The 22,116-nt window shown below is 49.7% G+C and overlaps 1 protein-coding gene across 1 annotated transcript in view; it reads right to left on the bottom strand.

Moving 5' to 3' along the window:
* Positions 1-22,116, bottom strand: part of ARMC5 (armadillo repeat containing 5) — a 47,993-nt gene that overhangs the window by 4,099 nt on the left and 21,778 nt on the right. The window contains exons 3-6 of the mRNA XM_072131519.1: positions 11,902-12,009; positions 2,039-2,852; positions 1,108-1,658; positions 764-896 (exon numbers count right to left, since the gene is read on the bottom strand). Coding sequence (XP_071987620.1) covers positions 764-896; positions 1,108-1,658; positions 2,039-2,852; positions 11,902-12,009 — 1,606 coding nt within the window. The remainder of the gene's footprint in view (positions 1-763; positions 897-1,107; positions 1,659-2,038; positions 2,853-11,901; positions 12,010-22,116) is intronic.

Below are 22,116 nucleotides of genomic sequence, written 5' to 3'. Positions count from 1 at the left end.
TACGAGTCCGGCACGTTAGACCTTCTAGCAGGAGTTTTACTCTTCTCTGGTTTATCAGACTTGCTGGCTTTCTCAGGATTTTCCCTTTTATCTTCTTCACCTTGCCCCTTTGATCTTTTTCCAGGGGGGGGTAAAGAAGATGCCAGATTAGAACCCCAATGAAAATCAAGCTGCTCAGAGCTGCTCACCTCAATTATGCCCTGCTGGAGCATAAGCCGAGAATAAGTCATCACTGTGTTGTCCCCGACAGGCTGAAGTAATCAATAATTGCACCATCCCCCAGCTGCCGTGTAGGAGTCATCCAGCTCAGGTTGATTAGTCCTGTCTGGATATTTCAGGAAGATCCGTGTGTAATGTGTTTATGTATGGCAGCCAGGGCAAAACCACTCAGTTCAGGGATTAAACAAGATATGTTTCTGCATCAGTGTCGCTACAGCATTCTCGAGGTATGTTTGCTTCACAATGCATAAAAACAAAATGGTAGATTTTCTTTTAGAAGCCTTTAAATGGATTATCACCTAAAACAATGCCTTAAACTGCTTCGTGTAAAGGAGCAAGCTCCTGGCTTTTTCCATTTCATTGGAATAGTTGATCCCAATCGCATGACCCCAAAAATGTAATTAACATAATGGACAAGACCAAAAAATAGAAAATTGTGGAGCAATACTTTGTAAATGCAGAGTTGGTGGAGCTCATTAATATGAGACTTTTAGAAGGCTTAATAAAACCAGAAACACCCCAATACAAAATGTCGGAACTTTACCTGTAAATAAAGGGCAAGCAGAGGGCACACTGCCGTCTCTCATTTTGGGATCCAGAAATCAACATGTGGGTTATTATACCAACACCATATGGCGACTCGGCCTGAATACGCAGGTTCCGGAGGAGCGCATGGCCTGCAAAGACAGAAACCGTGAGCTGTAAGGCACCCCAAGGCGCCTGCTACCTGTGTGTCACCTAAAGGGTTACAACCATAGACGCGGGAGAGGGTGGACATGCTCACCAATGTCTGGGTTTTTCCCTTTATAATTACAGAAGGGATTTGTCTAATAAAGCTCCAATATTTTACCCAAGTGGAGCCCGCGTTCACCCTCTTTCTAGTCTTACCCAGTTCCTTCGCCCTCTCCGGGTGCTGGATCCGGCGGCCTGCGTCTCCATCACTTAGAAGCAGTCGCATTCTCAGGGTGCAGATACCTCCTGTTTTTATGAAGGCTTCCAAACAAGAGGGGTCACAGGTCAGTCGCTGTAGAAGTCTGGCAGCTCGACTTGAAGGTTGTGGATGGCAAGCAACATAAGTCAAAAGACCCCCCAAAACCGGGGAACAGACCAAACAAGAGCTAGAATCAGGTAACTGCGAAAAACGAGACAAGAGAAACAGAACTGGAAACTCTGGACGCAAAACTTCAGATAGAGGAGTCCTGGGCCCCAGTGGCCGCTTTACTTGCACTGGGGACTGACATAACACAGGAGATAAAGGTGGGGGGTGACGCCGATCCACCAACTCCTTCTCTGGTCCAGGGAGTTTAAGAGGTTTCTCCTTGGAAGAGGTGCTGGGAGCATTAGACAAAGTCCTAGAGTCTCCATTCTCTCTCTCTAGAAACCAATCAGGCAGAAGCTCATCGAAACTGCTGATGTAACCCTCAGACAGAAGCCAAGACCTGCAAGAGACAAGAACCTCATGTAAGCAAAGGGATTAAGATACACAGGGTCACTGCAAGCCCACATTCACAACCAGTTTTTGGATACATTTCTGTATTGTGAGAAGCTTCACACTTTATTGATGAACATTTTCAAATACAAAAAAAAAAAAAAATAACCTAATATCCAAATATGCAGCGTGTGTACACGGCCACAAGGAATCATTGAAGGCTTACTGAGGATTAAACCACACACATTTACAAGTTCTATGGAGACAGCGTCACCTCCTGGGCGTTTTCTATGAAAGAGCAGCTAAGCCAATGTCAGATGTCATTTATAGGTCAGGAGACACAGAAGTTTACCAGTTACACCGCTTCCACACACAAAACACAGCCCTTACTTCAGACTCTCCTCCGATGTCCCTTCTTGTTCTTTCTTCTTCTTGGTCTCTGGTGGAAAATCAAAAGAAGCAGATCCCCGATCCTCCTCTTCATCCTCCAGCTCTCGAGCAGAGCAGGATTCTCGGTGTTCCCCTGCAGCCCACACTCCATCCTCTAATCTTCTGGCCAGAAGAGGAGCAAGTCCACCAGAGCCAAGCACGCCGAGGGCAGTGGTGTCATGGCAGAAGTGTAGAAACGCTGTGGTTATCTTGTGGTGGACAGAGCGATAGCAGGAGTTACGCAGCAGATCTAGTAGTAGCTCCAATCCACCCATTTCTCTTACTCTACGACGATTAAGGGCTTCCCGGCAGCACAGACAAAGTGATCTCACCAGAGGAACGCAGCGAGAAGGGGCCTCCATTAGCAACTTGACTTCTGCTACAAGGAGTTCAATGGCACCAGCATTGCCCAGCATGGGCCGCAAGGCGCCCTGATTACATAGATTAGAGAGGGTTCCTAGAGCAGCCTGGCGCACGGTGCTCTTCACTTCCCCATTGGTGAGTGTTACCAGGGTGGGCACAGCAAGGCTCAGCTGCTCTGCACAATCCAGAGAACAGCCTCGGCTCAGCTCACATACGGCACGGACCGCCGCACAAACCAAGTCAGGGTCAGCAGATGTCAGCATGGCGATGCAGGGTGCCAGACCCCCCTGGTGACAAATAGATGCCCTGTGTGCCGGAGAATCCCCCAGGATACGGAGAGCACGTAGACAGCTCTGCAGACAGCTGCCATCTTCTGTACTTTGTAAAATGTGCACCAAAGTAGAGACGGCACCTATAGAAAAGCAAACGAGAAATATGAAGAGGCGGCAAAAACTGGGAAGACAACAGACAAGACAATACTCGGTCCTATCAGTAATGACTGTAGGGGGCGCACCGGCGAGTCCCCGCTATATACTAACCCTGCACAATTCCCGGCAGTGACTGTAGGGGGCGCACCGGCGAGTCCCAGCTATATACTAACCCTGCACAATTCCCGGCAGTGACTGTAGGGGGCGCACCGGCGAGTCCCAGCTATATACTAACCCTGCACAATTCCCGGCAGTGACTGTAGGGGGCGCACCGGCGAGTCCCCGCTATATACTAACCCTGCACAATTCCCGGCAGTGACTGTAGGGGGCGCACCGGCGAGTCCCAGCTATATACTAACCCTGCACAATTCCCGGCAGTGACTGTAGGGGGCGCACCGGCGAGTCCCCTCTATATACTAACCCTGCACAATTCCCGGCAGTGACTGTAGGGGGCGCACCGGCGAGTCCCCGCTATATACTAACCCTGCACAATTCCCGGCAGTGACTGTAGGGGGCGCACCGGCGAGTCCCCGCTATATACTAACCCTGCACAATTCCCGGCAGTGACTGTAGGGGGCGCACCGGCGAGTCCCAGCTATATACTAACCCTGCACAATTCCCGGCAGTGACTGTAGGGGGCGCACCGGCGAGTCCCAGCTATATACTAACCCTGCACAATTCCCGGCAGTGACTGTAGGGGGCGCACCGGCGAGTCCCAGCTATATACTAACCCTGCACAATTCCCGGCAGTGACTGTAGGGGGCGCACCGGCGAGTCCCCGCTATATACTAACCCTGCACAATTCCCGGCAGTGACTGTAGGGGGCGCACCGGCGAGTCCCAGCTATATACTAACCCTGCACAATTCCCGGCAGTGACTGTAGGGGGCGCACCGGCGAGTCCCCGCTATATACTAACCCTGCACAATTCCCGGCAGTGACTGTAGGGGGCGCACCGGCGAGTCCCCGCTATATACTAACCCTGCACAATTCCCGGCAGTGACTGTAGGGGGCGCACCGGCGAGTCCCCGCTATATACTAACCCTGCACAATTCCCAGCAGTGACTGTAGGGGGCGCACCGGCGAGTCCCCTCTATATACTAACCCTGCACAATTCCCGGCAGTGACTGTAGGGGGCGCACCGGCGAGTCCCAGCTATATACTAACCCTGCACAATTCCCGGCAGCGTCTGTAAGGGGCGCACCGGCGAGTCCCAGCTATATACTAACCCTGCACAATTCCCGGCAGCGTCTGTAAGGGGCGCACCGGCGAGTCCCCTCTATATACTAACCCTGCACAATTCCCGGCAGTGACTGTAGGGGGCGCACCGGCGAGTCCCAGCTATATACTAACCCTGCACAATTCCCCGCAGTGACTGTGGGGGGCGCACCGGCGAGTCCCAGCTATATACTAACCCTGCACAATTCCCGGCAGTGACTGTAGGGGGCGCACAGGCGAGTCCCAGCTATATACTAACCCTGCACAATTCCCGGCAGTGACTGTAGGGGGCGCACCGGCGAGTCCCCTCTATATACTAACCCTGCACAATTCCCGGCAGTGACTGTAGGGGGCGCACCGGCGAGTCCCAGCTATATACTAACCCTGCACAATTCCCGGCAGTGACTGTAGGGGGCGCACTTCAAGGATGCTGTAACCATAATCAAAGGATTCCAGAAAGCTCAATATAAGGAGAGAGACAAGAAGAAAAAAGGAAGTGATGCTGATGACCACCACTTCAATGGACAGTGATTCAGATGAAGAACCGGTCCCTGCTCCTATTATGGTACAGCAAGCCCCTACAGGACCACCTATGCCTGTCAACTACTACCCTCAGCCACCAGTACCCCATGCATCTCATCCGTGGCAGACACCACAACAGCAAGGACCCTTTGGATTCAACAACCAGAGACCTCTCCCTACCTGCTGGATTTGTGGAAGACAAGGCCATGTCAAAAGAGACTGCAGGTCCAGACCCAGAGATGACTACAGACCGCGCCAAAGTGGACCTAGATCTGATGACTATAGAGGGTCCCAGAATAGACCCAGACCTGATGACTATAGAGGATCACATGATGAACCCAGGTACCAGGACCAAAGATATCAAGAACCAAGACCACAGGATTGTATTGGCATTACTGGCACCACTGCCGAGTCTCCCCTCACTGTTCCTGTCCCCATTGGACCTTTCCCTGATGTCATGGCTCGCTTCCTGGTGTCAGATACCTGCCCGGTCAACCTCTTGGGGGCAGACCTTCTCCAATGTCTCAGAGCTTCTATCAATTATACCCCCCAAGGTCTTCAACTTGAATTACATGACCCCAGGTCAGAAGAGGGAACTATGGACAGATGTGTATTTAAAGCTCTCCCTCTGATGCTTCAGCAAATTCATCAACCTGATCCCCTCTATGGAGTCCCGGACCGGGTCTCAGCCCAACTCCCTTCCTCACTCTGGTCAACTGGACCTGATGACGTAGGACTTCTACCAGTCCCTCCAGTGATGGTATATCTAAAAGAGGGGGCTCAGCCCCCAAGGATACCTCAGTATCCTCTGAAGATGGCTCAAGAACAAGGCCTCTCCACCCAAATTCAGGCCCTTGTCAAGCAAGGTGTTTTGATCTACTGTACCTCTTCCTGCAACACCCCATTATTTCCTGTCCAGAAGACGACCCCCAAGGGATCACCACCCAAGTACAGGTTAGTCCAGGACCTCAGAGCAATCAATGCAGCTACTGTATTGGAAACTCCGGTGGTACCCAACCCCAACACTTTGCTGGCCAGCATTCCACCCTCTGCAAAGGTTTTCACGGTCATCGATCTTGCTAATGCCTTCTTCAGTGTACCCTTACACCTGAAGTGCCGTTATCTGTTTGCCTTTACCTCCTGTGGAAGCCAACTCACTTGGACAAGGTGCCCACGGGGTGCCCAGAACAGCCCTAACCAATTTACTCAGGCTATAAAGACTGTCTTGTCTCCCTGGATTGCTGAGCATTCTCAAGTTACTCTCCTACAGTATGTGGATGATCTTCTCCTCTGTGCTGACTCCAAACCACTGCTGGAGCAAGAGTCATTGTCTCTCCTACTGTACCTCTCTACAGCCAACTGCAAAGTTTCCAAGGATAAAGTTCAATGGTGTCACGCAAAGGTCATTTTCCTTGGACATTGTGTCTCTCAAGGGGCCAGACACCTCACAGAAGACAGGAAATCGGCCATTGCCAAATTACCATTTCCTTCCACCATTAACCAACTCCAGTCTCTCTTGGGACTCATCACCTACTGCAGACAATGGATTCCGGATGCATCCAGGCTTATGCAACCCTTGTATGACTGTTTAAAGTCAGGAGGACCACAAGGTGCTTCACCTCTGGTCCTCCCACATCTACAAGACTGTCACCACCAACTGAAGATGGCCATTTCCAGAGTGCCTGCTCTGGAACTTCCAGACTATACCCATCCCTTCAACCTGTTTGTTTCTGAAAGTGAAGGACATGCAACTGGTGTCCTGGCGCAACAGCATGCTGGGAGACAACGTCCTATTGGTTACTACTCTTGCCGTCTGGACCCTGTGGCCAGAACATCTCCTACTTTTTTTTTTTTAAAGCAGTTCATGCCGCCCATGCACTCCTAGACAAGACTGCTGACATCGTCCTGGGACATGACCTCATCATTCAAGCCTCACATGATCTGGCGGCAGTCCTTTCTCAGACCCAACCCAGACATCTGGCCCACCAGAGACACCTCAGACTTCAGTGTTCTTTACTTCTGCCTTCCCATATCACCTTCAAACGTTGTTCAGTCATCAATCCAGCCACTCTCCTTCCACATTCCAGGGGGGAAGAAGCTGACCCAGGAGTTGCTCCAGAAGTTGAAGATCCTCATGACTGTTTACAAGTTCTTCTTGATGATACCTCAACGCCTCCAGGGGTAACTACCCAGGAATTACCCCATCCTGACCTTGAACTTTGGACAGACGGCTCCAGGTTTGCAGACCAGTCTGGAAGGTACCATACAGATTATGTGGTAACCACTGAAACACAGGTGGTGAAAGCGGAAGCCATACCAGCCTCCATGTCAGCTCAAGAAGCCGAACTGATAGCCCTCAAGGAAGCCTGTACTTTGGCCAAAGGGAAGACTGAACATCAGGACTGACTCAAGGTATGCCCATGGCATTGCCCATGATTTTGGAATAATCTGGAAGAACAGAGGCTTCATCACAGCCGCAGGTACCCCAGTGAAGCATGCAGACCTCATCAAGAGCCTGATGGAAGCTCTACAACTGCCTACCAAGGTGGCAGTGATCAAGGTAAAAGCTCACGGAAAAGTGAACTCTAAAGCAGCCAGAGGAAACTACCTGGCTGACTGCACAGCCAAAGAAGCTGCCATGGGGAATGTGTCATCCGAGTGGCTGGAAAGGATCCCGAAGGAAAAACAAGAGATGACCTACCCTTGTATGGTGGCCACTAGAGCCCAGAAGAAGAAAGAAGAAGAAGAGAAGATTATTTCTCCTACCCTTGCTCAGCTACAAGAGGAACAAAAGATGGCCCCAGAAGAAGAGCATAAAGCATGGAAAACATGGGGTGCTGCTTATAAGAATGGACTCTGGACAATGCAAGGACTTGTCTGTCTCCCTAGAAAGCTGTACCCCGCCATTGCTGCCTGGGCTCATGGGGTAACGCACAGAGGAAAGAACCAAGAAGGCTATGGCTATGCCAAGAAGATGTATTTTGCTCCAGGATTATCTACAGCTGTGAATGCCTACATTAAGGCCTGTTCCATTTGTGCTACCTGCAACCCAGCTCCCACGACCAAAGTGCCCTACCAGCACCTGGCCAAGCCAGACTACCCTTTCCAAAGGATCCAAGTTGACCACATTCAGCTTCCCAAGTCAGGAAGATATGAATATGCCTTAGTAGCTGTGGACATGTTCTCAGGATGGCCAGAAGCCTACCCAGTTGTCAACATGACTGCCAAGCTCACAGCCAAGAAACTGATTACTGAAATTGCCTGTAGATTTGGAGTACCTCAGGTAATAGAAAGTGACCAAGGACCAGCCTTCACCGGACAAATCTACACAGAACTATAGCAGATGCTAGGAGCTAACATCGGACTCCACACGCCGTATCATCCTCAAAGCTCCGGGAAAGTTGAAAGGATGAATGGGACTTTGAAGAACAAACTGCTCAAGATGACACAAGAAAACCCTAAGGAATGGCCAGAACTCTTGCCCATTGCTCTGTACCATGTCAGACACACCCCTCAAGCCAAACACGGTCTTACTCCCTATGAGATTCTGTTTGGGACACCACCTAAGTTGTCAGAAGTTAGGGAGCAGCAGTTAGCTGAGGGGATGGATAAAGTTGTTAAGTTTGTTGTCCGTCTGTCTAAAAGAACTGTCTAACACACATTCTGCAGTCTCTGCTTCTATCCCTGAATCCACAGGTGACACGGTCCACGACTTCCAACCGGGTGACAAGGTATATGTAAAGAAGTACATCCGGAAGAACTGTCTAGACCCAAGTTTTGACGGTCCATACACTGTGATTCTTGTCACCCCCACTGCAGTTAAACTTGAAGGGAAAACCACCTGGACGCACGCCTCCCACTGCAGAAGAGACCCGGCCTCACCATGAGGAAACATATCCTTTCTGTATACATGATGTTCTTTAGCTCGTGCCACATTGGTTCAGGATTAACCACATTATGGGTTAATATGCCCCAAAATAAACCACGATCGCCCAATCCCCCATCCATGGAGCTAATTTAGGGTAAGATGGGAGGGCTCCATGAGTGTAAGTTAGTGTAGTGCAAGCGGGAGGTGAGGTCTTGCTGAAAGGGCAGGCCTTGCCCGAAGTTTGTGAAGAATCCCCACCCCGAACTATCCCCACTCATGGACAACCTCGAAGGTACGTTAGAGGAAAAATTTAGTATTTAGGGAGGATTGTGAAGGGGAATATTTGTATATGAGCCTATAGTTTTATATTTTTTATACTTTTATATAGCTGGCAAATACTAAAGTTTTTCCTCCTCAGCAATATGCTCAGATATGTTACTTAAGATGGCGCCGGCATCCACACAGCCAACACCCTATATCCAGGAAAAGAACAACATTCCTGATTCCAAGAAGGCTTCATCCCTCATATCGAAACTCAATGCCCAGGACATTATCTGCCCAGATACTGGAACTGACCAACCAGGGCACATCGGATGCTAGACACATATGCTTAACCCTTCCCCATTATGATGCTGCATGACACATAACCACACCTTTCTCTCTTTTGTATAAAAGCTACAAACACGGAAATAAAATCAATCTTGCTGTCATGAAAGCTAGAGTGAAGAGCTTGCTTAAGATTAAAACCTGAATAATCTTATCTCAGGTTTTAATCTTGAAATCGTGCACACTTGCTCTATCTAATTTGGAGGTGACTGACTGGACCGGTTAATTGTCGATTACGACCCTGACACTAACCCTGCACAATTCCCCGCAGTGACTGTGGGGGGCGCACCGGCGAGTCCCAGCTATATACTAACCCTGCACAATTCCCGGCAGTGACTGTAGGGGGCGCACCGGCGAGTCCCCTCTATATACTAACCCTGCACAATTCCCGGCAGTGACTGTAGGGGGCGCACCGGCGAGTCCCAGCTATATACTAACCCTGCACAATTCCCGGCAGTGACTGTAGGGGGCGCACCGGCGAGTCCCAGCTATATACTAACCCTGCACAATTCCCGGCAGTGACTGTAGGGGGCGCACCGGCGAGTCCCCGCTATATACTAACCCTGCACAATTCCCGGCAGTGACTGTAGGGGGCGCACCGGCGAGTCCCAGCTATATACTAACCCTGCACAATTCCCGGCAGTGACTGTAGGGGGCGCACCGGCGAGTCCCCTCTATATACTAACCCTGCACAATTCCCGGCAGTGACTGTAGGGGGCGCACCAGCGAGTCCCAGCTATATACTAACCCTGCACAATTCCCGGCAGTGACTGTAGGGGGCGCACCGGCGAGTCCCCGCTATATACTAACCCTGCACAATTCCCGGCAGTGACTGTAGGGGGCGCACCGGCGAGTCCCAGCTATATACTAACCCTGCACAATTCCCGGCAGTGACTGTAGGGGGCGCACCGGCGAGTCCCCTCTATATACTAACCCTGCACAATTCCCGGCAGTGACTGTAGGGGGCGCACCAGCGAGTCCCAGCTATATACTAACCCTGCACAATTCCCGGCAGTGACTGTAGGGGGCGCACCGGCGAGTCCCCGCTATATACTAACCCTGCACAATTCCCGGCAGTGACTGTAGGGGGCGCACCGGCGAGTCCCCTCTATATACTAACCCTGCACAATTCCCGGCAGTGACTGTAGGGGGCGCACCAGCGAGTCCCAGCTATATACTAACCCTGCACAATTCCCGGCAGTGACTGTAGGGGGCGCACCGGCGAGTCCCCGCTATATACTAACCCTGCACAATTCCCGGCAGTGACTGTAGGGGGCGCCCCGGCGAGTCCCAGCTATATACTAACCCTGCACAATTCCCGGCAGTGACTGTAGGGGGCGCACCGGCGAGTCCCCTCTATATACTAACCCTGCACAATTCCCGGCAGTGACTGTAGGGGGCGCACCGGCGAGTCCCCGCTATACACTAACCCTGCACAATTCCCGGCAGTGACTGTAGGGGGCGCACCGTCGAGTCCCAGCTATATACTAACCCTGCACAATTCCCAGCAGTGACTGTAGGGGGCCCACCGGCGAGTCCCCGCTATATACTAACCCTGCACAATTCCCGGCAGTGACTGTAGGGGGCGCACCGGCGAGTCCCCGCTATATACTAACCCTGCACAATTCCCGGCAGTGACTGTAGGGGGCGCACAGGCGAGTCCCCGCTATATACTAACCCTGCACAATTCCCGGCAGTGACTGTAGGGGGCGCACCGGCGCATGATGAGGCGCCATTACCCCCCCAAAATAACTGCCATGTGTTAAGATACGCTTGGCAATTATTCCGTGTAGTGTGCAGGCTGAGCGGCCCGGCGCGCACTGCATAGGAGGGGAATGGCAGCACGTGATCGCATCGTGCACGGGACCGCTCAGCAGGATGCAGCGATCTCTGGGATCTATAAGCGCCGGCCCCGGGGGAGACATGTGAGCTGCGAAGCCTCTGCTCCTTGTCCTCCTGCTACAATTCTCTCTGCCCGCAGCAACGGCCAGCAGTTATGTGATCCCGGGTGAGCCGCGGCCGGGGTACACTGGACTCTATGTGTATTTGAGTGTGTGCTGTGCCAGTGTGTCCGTGTGGGCCGTACCAGTGTGGGCCGTGCTTTGCGTGCTCTGCGAGTGTGTGCTTTGCGTTAGTGCGACCTCTGTCTGCAGTAATGCCGGGGTATCTCATACAGCCTCTGGATAGGACACTGAGCACTGACCCCTCACCCCGGACCCCTCTGCAGCAATGCCGGGGGCTCTCATGCAACCTCTGGATAGGACACTGAGCACCGACCCCTCACCCCTGACCCCTCTGCAGCAATGCCGGGGGCTCTCATACAGCCTCTGGATAGGACACTGAGCACTGACAGGCTGACCCCTCACCCCAGTATAGCTGCAGTTCAGTGTCAGGGGGTTGGAATAGCCTGTAAATCCTCACAGAATTCTATGCCACGAGGAGCCGTGTTGTAACTGAACTGCCCCCATTCACACAAGACCATGTAACCCCCAACCAGTCACATGACAGCAGGGGGAAGTAGTCACTTTACTAGCCAGTGGTTTAGACATAAAAGGGAACCTGACCTCATTCTCACTGAAGCCACATTGTAGAAGCCCATGACACCTGCAGCGCACATCTGCCGCTCTGCTTTCTCCAAGCATTTGCATTGCACAAACAACATGTGACTTGTCTGTGCTGCAGACTCCTCAGCCCCCACCTTTGTGCTCCTGTACAGCTCCTTCCTCCTGCTCCTTCACAGGGGTCACAACCTGGAAAGGACCCATGGTATCATACTACAACAGTATCTACAGCCTTCATCAACCCAAAACGAGTCACTCACCTGACTCATGGATGATCAGATTATTTTGTGGGTCCAAAGCCAAGTTCCCAAGAGCGCGGGCGACTCTGTTCCATATGGAATCGACACAAACAGACTGCAGGATGCAAACTGCAACAGAAAAACCGAAATAAAGATGCAGCAACAAACATCATGGAGAAGTAGAGCTACAGTCACCCCTAATCTACAACCACAGCCTCACATCATGGAGAAGTAGTACTACAGTCACCCCTAATCTACAACCACAGCCTCACATCATGGAGAAGTAGTGCTACAGTCACCACCACAACCACAGCCTCACATCATGGAGAAGTAGTACTACAGTCACCCCTAATCTACAACCACAGCATCACATCATGGAGAAGTAGTACTACAGTCACCCCTAATCTACAACCACAGCCTCACATCATGGAGAAGTAGTACTACAGTCACCCCTAATCTACAACCACAGCCTCACATCATGGAGAAGTAGTGCTACAGTCACCACCACAACCACAGCCTCACATCATGGAGAAGTAGTGCTACAGTCACCCCTAATCTACAACCACAGCATCACATCATGGAGAAGTAGTACTACAGTCACCACCACAACCACAGCCTCACATCATGGAGAAGTAGTGCTAGAGTCACCCCTAATCTACAACCGCAGCCTCACATCATGGAGAAGTAGTGCTACAGTCACCCCTAATCTACAACCACAGCCTCACATCATGGAGAAGTAGTGCTACAGTCACCCCTAATCTACAACCACAGCATCACATCATGGAGAAGTAGTACTACAGTCACCCCTAATCTACAACCACAGCCTCACATCATGGAGAAGTAGTACTACAGTCACCCCTAATCTACAACCACAGCCTCACATCATGGAGAAGTAGTGCTACAGTCACCACCACAACCACAGCCTCACATCATGGAGAAGTAGTGCTACAGTCACCCCTAATCTACAACCACAGCATCACATCATGGAGAAGTAGTACTACAGTCACCCCTAATCTACAACCACAGCCTCACATCATGGAGAAGTAGTGCTACAGTCACCCCTAATCTACAACCACAGCCTCACATCATGGAGAAGTAGTACTACAGTCACCCCTAATCTACAACCACAGCCTCACATCATGGAGAAGTAGTACTACAGTCACCCCTAATCTACAACCACAGCCTCACATCATGGAGAAGTAGTACTACAGTCACCCCTACAACCACAGCCTCACATCATGGAGAAGTAGTACTACAGTCACCCCTAATCTACAACCACAGCCTCACATCATGGAGAAGTAGTACTACAGTCACCACCACAACCACAGCCTCACATCATGGAGAAGTAGTACTACAGTCACCCCTAATCTACAACCACAGCCTCACATCATGGAGAAGTAGTACTACAGTCACCGCTAATCTACAACCGTGGCCTCACATCATGGAGGAGTAGTGCTACAGTCACCCCTACAACCACAGCCTCACATCATGGAGAAGTAGTGCTACAGTCACCCCTACAACCACAGCCTCACATCATGGAGAAGTAGTGCTACAGTCACCCCTAATCTACAACCACAGCCTCACATCATGGAGAAGTAGTGCTACAGTCACCCCTAATCTACAACCACAGCCTCACATCATGGAGAAGTAGTACTACAGTCACCCCTAATCTACAACCACAGCCTCACATCATGGAGAAGTAGTACTACAGTCACCCCTAATCTATAACCACAGCCTCACATCATGGAGAAGTAGTGCTACAGTCACCCCTAATCTACAACCACAGCCTCACATCATGGAGAAGTAGTGCTACAGTCACCCCTAATCTACAACCACAGCCTCACATCATGGAGAAGTAGCACTACAGTCACCCCTAATCTACAACCACAGCCTCACATCATGGAGAAGTGGTGCTACAGTCACCCCTAATCTACAACCACAGCCTCACATCATGGAGAAGTAGTACTACAGTCACCCCTAATCTACAACCACAGCCTCACATCATGGAGAAGTAGTCCTACAGTCACCCCTAATCTACAACCACAGCCTCACATCATGGAGAAGTAGTGCTACAGTCACCCCTAATCTACAACCACAGCCTCACATCATGGAGAAGTAGTGCTACAGTCACCCCTAATCTACAACCACAGCCTCACATCATGGAGAAGTAGTACTACAGTCACCCCTAATCTACAACCACAGCCTCACATCATGGAGAAGTAGTACTACAGTCACCACCACAACCACAGCCTCACATCATGGAGGAGTAGTACTACAGTCACCCCTAATCTACAACCACAGCCTCACATCATGGAGAAGTAGTACTACAGTCACCCCTAATCTACAACCACAGCCTCACATCATGGAGAAGTAGTGCTACAGTCACCACCACAACCACAGCCTCACATCATGGAGAAGTAGTGCTACAGTCACCCCTAATCTACAACCACAGCATCACATCATGGAGAAGTAGTACTACAGTCACCCCTAATCTACAACCACAACCTCACATCATGGAGAAGTAGTGCTACAGTCACCCCTAATCTACAACCACAGCCTCACATCATGGAGAAGTAGTACTACAGTCACCCCTAATCTACAACCACAGCCTCACATCATGGAGAAGTAGTGCTACAGTCACCCCTAATCTACAACCACAGCATCACATCATGGAGAAGTAGTACTACAGTCACCCCTAATCTACAACCACAGCCTCACATCATGGAGAAGTAGTGCTACAGTCACCCCTAATCTACAACCACAGCCTCACATCATGGAGAAGTAGTACTACAGTCACCCCTAATATACAACCGCAGCCTCACATCATGGAGAAGTAGTGCTACAGTCACCCCTAATCTACAACCACAGCCTCACATCATGGAGAAGTAGTACTACAGTCACCCCTAATCTACAACCACAGCCTCACATCATGGAGAAGTAGTACTACAGTCACCCCTAATCTACAACCACAGCCTCACATCATGGAGAAGTAGTACTACAGTCACCCCTAATCTACAACCACAGCCTCACATCATGGAGAAGTAGTACTACAGTCACCCCTAATCTACAACCACAGCCTCACATCATGGAGAAGTAGTACTACAGTCACCCCTAATCTACAACCACAGCCTCACATCATGGAGAAGTAGTACTACAGTCACCCCTACAACCACAGCCTCACATCATGGAGAAGTAGTACTACAGTCACCCCTAATCTACAACCACAGCCTCACATCATGGAGAAGTAGTACTACAGTCACCACCACAACCACAGCCTCACATCATGGAGAAGTAGTGCTACAGTCACCCCTACAACCACAGCCTCACATCATGGAGAAGTAGTGCTACAGTCACCCCTAATCTACAACCACAGCCTCACATCATGGAGAAGTAGTGCTACAGTCACCCCTAATCTACAACCACAGCCTCACATCATGGAGAAGTAGTGCTACAGTCACCCCTAATCTACAACCACAGCCTCACATCATGGAGAAGTAGTACTACAGTCACCCCTAATCTACAACCACAGCCTCACATCATGGAGAAGTAGTACTACAGTCACCCCTAATCTATAACCACAGCCTCACATCATGGAGAAGTAGTACTACAGTCACCCCTAATCTACAACCACAGCCTCACATCATGGAGAAGTGGTACTACAGTCACCCCTAATCTACAACCACAGCCTCACATCATGGAGAAGTAGTACTACAGTCACCCCTAATCTACAACCACAGCCTCACATCATGGAGAAGTAGTGCTACAGTCACCACCACAACCACAGCCTCACATCATGGAGAAGTAGTGCTACAGTCACCCCTAATCTACAACCACAGCATCACATCATGGAGAAGTAGTACTACAGTCACCCCTAATCTACAACCACAGCCTCACATCATGGAGAAGTAGTGCTACAGTCACCCCTAATCTACAACCACAGCCTCACATCATGGAGAAGTAGTACTACAGTCACCCCTAATCTACAACCACAGCCTCACATCATGGAGAAGTAGTACTACAGTCACCCCTAATCTACAACCACAGCCTCACATCATGGAGAAGTAGTACTACAGTCACCCCTAATCTACAACCACAGCCTCACATCATGGAGAAGTAGTGCTACAGTCACCCCTAATCTACAAAAACAGCCTCACATCATGGAGAAGTAGTGCTACAGTCACCCCTAATATACAACCGCAGCCTCACATCATGGAGAAGTAGTACTACAGTCACCCCTAATCTACAACCACAGCCTCACATCATGGAAAAGTAGTGCTACAGTCACCCCTAATCTACAACCACAGCCTCACATCATGGAGAAGTAGTGCTACAGTCACCCCTAATCTACAACCACAGCCTCACATCATGGAGAAGTAGCACTACAGTCACCCCTAATCTACAACCACAGCCTCACATCATGGAGAAGTAGTACTACAGTCACCCCTAATCTACAACCACAGCCTCACATCATGGAGAAGTAGTGCTACAGTCACCCCTAATCTACAACCACAGCCTCACATCATGGAGAAGTAGTACTACAGTCACCCCTAATATACAACCGCAGCCTCACATCATGGAGAAGTAGTACTACAGTCACCCCTAATCTGCAACCACAGCCTCACATCATGGAGAAGTAGTGCTACAGTCACCCCCAATCTACAACCACAGCCTCACATCATGGAGAAGTAGTACTACAGTCACCCCTAATCTACAACCACAGCCTCACATCATGGAGAAGTAGTACTACAGTCACCACCACAACCACAGCCTCACATCATGGAGAAGTAGTACTACAGTCACCCCTAATCTACAACCACAGCCTCACATCATGGAGAAGTAGTACTACAGTCACCCCTAATCTACAACCACAGCCTCACATCATGGAGAAGTAGTGCTACAGTCACCCCTAATCTACAACCACAGCCTCACATCATGGAAAAGTAGTACTACAGTCACCCCTTATCTACAACCACAGCCTCACATCATGGAGAAGTAGTACTACAGTCACCCCTAATCTACAACCACAGCCTCACATCATGGAGAAGTAGTACTACAGTCACCGCTAATCTACAACCGTGGCCTCACATCATGGAGAAGTAGTACTACAGTCACCCCTAATCTACAACCACAGCCTCACATCATGGAGAAGTAGTACTACAGTCACCCCTAATCTACAACCACAGCCTCACATCATGGAGAAGTAGTACTACAGTCACCCCTAATCTACAACCACAGCCTCACATCATGGAGAAGTAGTACTACAGTCACCCCTAATCTACAACCGCAGCCTCACATCATGGAGAAGTAGTACTACAGTCACCCCTAATCTACAACCACAGCCTCACATCATGGAGAAGTAGTACTACAGTCACCACCACAACCACAGCCTCACATCATGGAGAAGTAGTGCTACAGTCACCCCTAATCTACAACCACAGCCTCACATCATGGAGAAGTAGTACTACAGTCACCCCTAATATACAACCGCAGCCTCACATCATGGAGAAGTAGTACTACAGTCACCCCTAATCTGCAACCACAGCCTCACATCATGGAGAAGTAGTGCTACAGTCACCCCCAATCTACAACCACAGCCTCACATCATGGAGAAGTAGTACTACAGTCACCCCTAATCTACAACCACAGCCTCACATCATGGAGAAGTAGTACTACAGTCACCACCACAACCACAGCCTCACATCATGGAGAAGTAGTACTACAGTCACCCCTAATCTACAACCACAGCCTCACATCATGGAGAAGTAGTACTACAGTCACCCCTAATCTACAACCACAGCCTCACATCATGGAGAAGTAGTGCTACAGTCACCCCTAATCTACAACCACAGCCTCACATCATGGAAAAGTAGTACTACAGTCACCCCTTATCTACAACCACAGCCTCACATCATGGAGAAGTAGTACTACAGTCACCCCTAATCTACAACCACAGCCTCACATCATGGAGAAGTAGTACTACAGTCACCGCTAATCTACAACCGTGGCCTCACATCATGGAGAAGTAGTACTACAGTCACCCCTAATCTACAACCGTGGCCTCACATCATGGAGAAGTAGTACTACAGTCACCGCTAATCTACAACCGTGGCCTCACATCATGGAGAAGTAGTACTACAGTCACCCCTAATCTACAACCACAGCCTCACATCATGGAGAAGTAGTACTACAGTCACCCCTAATCTACAACCACTGCCTCACATCATGGAGAAGTAGTACTACAGTCACCCCTAATCTACAACCACAGCCTCACATCATGGAGAAGTAGTACTACAGTCACCCCTAATCTACAACCGCAGCCTCACATCATGGAGAAGTAGTACTACAGTCACCCCTAATCTACAACCACAGCCTCACATCATGGAGAAGTAGTACTACAGTCACCACCACAACCACAGCCTCACATCATGGAGAAGTAGTGCTACAGTCACCCCTAATCTACAACCACAGCCTCACATCATGGAGAAGTAGTACTACAGTCACCCCTAATATACAACCGCAGCCTCACATCATGGAGAAGTAGTACTACAGTCACCCCTAATCTGCAACCACAGCCTCACATCATGGAGAAGTAGTGCTACAGTCACCCCCAATCTACAACCACAGCCTCACATCATGGAGAAGTAGTACTACAGTCACCACCACAACCACAGCCTCACATCATGGAGAAGTAGTACTACAGTCACCCCTACAACCACAGCCTCACATCATGGAGAAGTAGTACTACAGTCACCCCTACAACCACAGCCTCACATCATGGAGAAGTAGTGCTACAGTCACCCCTAATCTACAACCACTGCCTCACATCATGGAGAAGTAGTACTACAGTCACCCCTAATCTACAACCACAGCCTCACATCATGGAGAAGTAGTACTACAGTCACCCCTACAACCACAGCCTCACATCATGGAGAAGTAGTACTACAGTCACCCCTAATCTACAACCACAGCCTCACATCATGGAGAAGTAGTACTACAGTCACCCCTAATCTACAACCACAGCCTCACATCATGGAGAAGTAGTACTACAGTCACCCCTAATCTACAACCACAGCCTCACATCATGGAGAAGTAGTACTACAGTCACCCCTACAACCACAGCCTCACATCATGGAGAAGTAGTGCTACAGTCACCCCTAATCTACAACCACAGCCTCACATCATGGAAAAGTAGTACTACAGTCACCCCTAATCTACAACCACAGCCTCACATCATGGAGAAGTAGTACTACAGTCACCCCTAATCTACAACCACAGCCTCACATCATGGAAAAGTAGTACTACAGTCACCGCTAATCTACAACCGTGGCCTCACATCATGGAGGAGTAGTACTACAGTCACCCCTAATATACAACCGCAGCCTCACATCATGGAGAAGTAGTACTACAGTCACCCCTAATCTACAACCACAGCCTCACATCATGGAGAAGTAGTACTACAGTCACCCCTAATCTACAACCACAGCCTCACATCATGGAGAAGTAGTACTACAGTCACCCCTAATCTACAACCACAGCCTCACATCATGGAGAAGTAGTACTACAGTCACCCCTAATCTACAACCACAGCCTCACATCATGGAGAAGTAGTACTACAGTCACCCCTAATATACAACCGCAGCCTCACATCATGGAGAAGTAGTACTACAGTCACCCCTAATATACAACCGCAGCCTCACATCATGGAGAAGTAGTACTACAGTCACCCCTAATCTACAACCACAGCCTCACATCATGGAGAAGTAGTACTACAGTCACCCCTACAACCACAGCCTCACATCATGGAGAAGTAGTACTACAGTCACCCCTAATCTGCAACCACAGCCTCACATCATGGAGAAGTAGTGCTACAGTCACCCCCAATCTACAACCACAGCCTCACATCATGGAGAAGTAGTACTACAGTCACCCCTAATCTACAACCACAGCCTCACATCATGGAGAAGTAGTACTACAGTCACCACCACAACCACAGCCTCACATCATGGAGAAGTAGTACTACAGTCACCCCTAATCTACAACCACAGCCTCACATCATGGAGAAGTAGTACTACAGTCACCGCTAATCTACAACCGTGGCCTCACATCATGGAGGAGTAGTACTACAGTCACCCCTAATATACAACCGCAGCCTCACATCATGGAGAAGTAGTACTACAGTCACCCCTAATCTACAACCACAGCCTCACATCATGGAGAAGTAGTACTACAGTCACCCCTAATCTACAACCACAGCCTCACATCATGGAGAAGTAGTACTACAGTCACCCCTAATCTACAACCACAGCCTCACATCATGGAGAAGTAGTACTACAGTCACCCCTAATCTACAACCACAGCCTCACATCATGGAGAAGTAGTACTACAGTCACCCCTAATCTACAACCACAGCCTCACATCATGGAGAAGTAGTACTACAGTCACCCCTAATCTACAACCACAGCCTCACATCATGGAGAAGTAGTACTACAGTCACCCCTACAACCACAGCCTCACATCATGGAGAAGTAGTGCTACAGTCACCCCTAATCTACAACCACAGCCTCACATCATGGAGAAGTAGTACTACAGTCACCCCTAATCTACAACCACAGCCTCACATCATGGAAAAGTAGTACTACAGTCACCCCTAATCTACAACCACAGCCTCACATCATGGAGAAGTAGTACTACAGTCACCCCTAATCTACAACCACAGCCTCACATCATGGAAAAGTAGTACTACAGTCACCGCTAATCTACAACCGTGGCCTCACATCATGGAGGAGTAGTACTAAAGTCACCCCTAATATACAACCGCAGCCTCACATCATGGAGAAGTAGTACTACAGTCACCCCTAATCTACAACCACAGCCTCACATCATGGAGAAGTAGTACTACAGTCACCCCTAATCTACAACCACAGCCTCACATCATGGAGAAGTAGTACTACAGTCACCCCTAATCTACAACCACAGCCTCACATCATGGAGAAGTAGTGCTACAGTCACCCCTAATCTACAACCACAGCCTCACATCATGGAAAAGTAGTACTACAGTCACCCCTAATCTACAACCACAGCCTCACATCATGGAGAAGTAGTGCTACAGTCACCCCTAATCTACAACCACAGCCTCACATCATGGAGAAGTAGTACTACAGTCACCCCTAATATACAACCGCAGCCTCACATCATGGAGAAGTAGTGCAACAGTCACCCCTACAACCACTGCCTCACATCATGGAGAAGTAGTGCTACAGTCACCCCTAATCTACAACCACAGCCTCACATCATGGAGAAGTAGTGCTACAGTCACCACCACAGCCTCACATCATGGAGAAGTAGTGCTACAGTCACCCCTAATCTACAACCACAGCCTCACATCATGGAGAAGTAGTACTACAGTCACCCCTAATCTACAACCACAGCCTCACATCATGGAGAAGTAGTGCTACAGTCACCCCTAATCTACAACCACAGCCTCACATCATGGAGAAGTAGTGCTACAGTCACCCCTAATCTACAACCACAGCCTCACATCATGGAGAAGTAGTGCTACAGTCACCCCTAATCTACAACCACAGCCTCACATCATGGAGAAGTAGTGCTACAGTCACCCCTACAACCACTGCCTCACATCATGGAGAAGTAGTACTACAGTCACCCCTAATCTACAACCACAGCCTCACATCATGAAGAAGTAGTACTACAGTCACCCCTAATCTACAACCACAGCCTCACATCATGGAGAAGTAGTACTACAGTCACCCCTAATCTACAACCACAGCCTCACATCATGGAGAAGTAGTGCTACAGTCACCCCTAATCTACAACCACAGCCTCACATCATGGAGAAGTAGTGCTACAGTCACCACCACAGCCTCACATCATGGAGAAGTAGTGCTACAGTCACCCCTAATCTACAACCACAGCCTCACATCATGGAGAAGTAGTGCTACAGTCACCTCTACAACCACTGCCTCACATCATGGAGAAGTAGTACTACAGTCACCCCTAATCTACAACCACAGCCTCACATCATGAAGAAGTAGTACTACAGTCACCCCTAATCTACAACCACAGCCTCACATCATGGAGAAGTAGTGCTACAGTCACCCCTAATCTACAACCACAGCCTCACATCATGGAGAAGTAGTGCTACAGTCACCCCTAATCTACAACCACAGCCTCACATCATGGAGAAGTAGTACTACAGTCACCCCTAATCTACAACCA

This window comes from Engystomops pustulosus, unplaced genomic scaffold (assembly GCF_040894005.1).
Source record: "Engystomops pustulosus unplaced genomic scaffold, aEngPut4.maternal MAT_SCAFFOLD_71, whole genome shotgun sequence".
Classification (NCBI taxonomy): domain Eukaryota; kingdom Metazoa; phylum Chordata; class Amphibia; order Anura; family Leptodactylidae; genus Engystomops; species Engystomops pustulosus.
The sequence above is the reverse complement of the archived record's forward strand: the minus strand, read 5'-3'. Positions and strand labels throughout refer to the sequence as shown.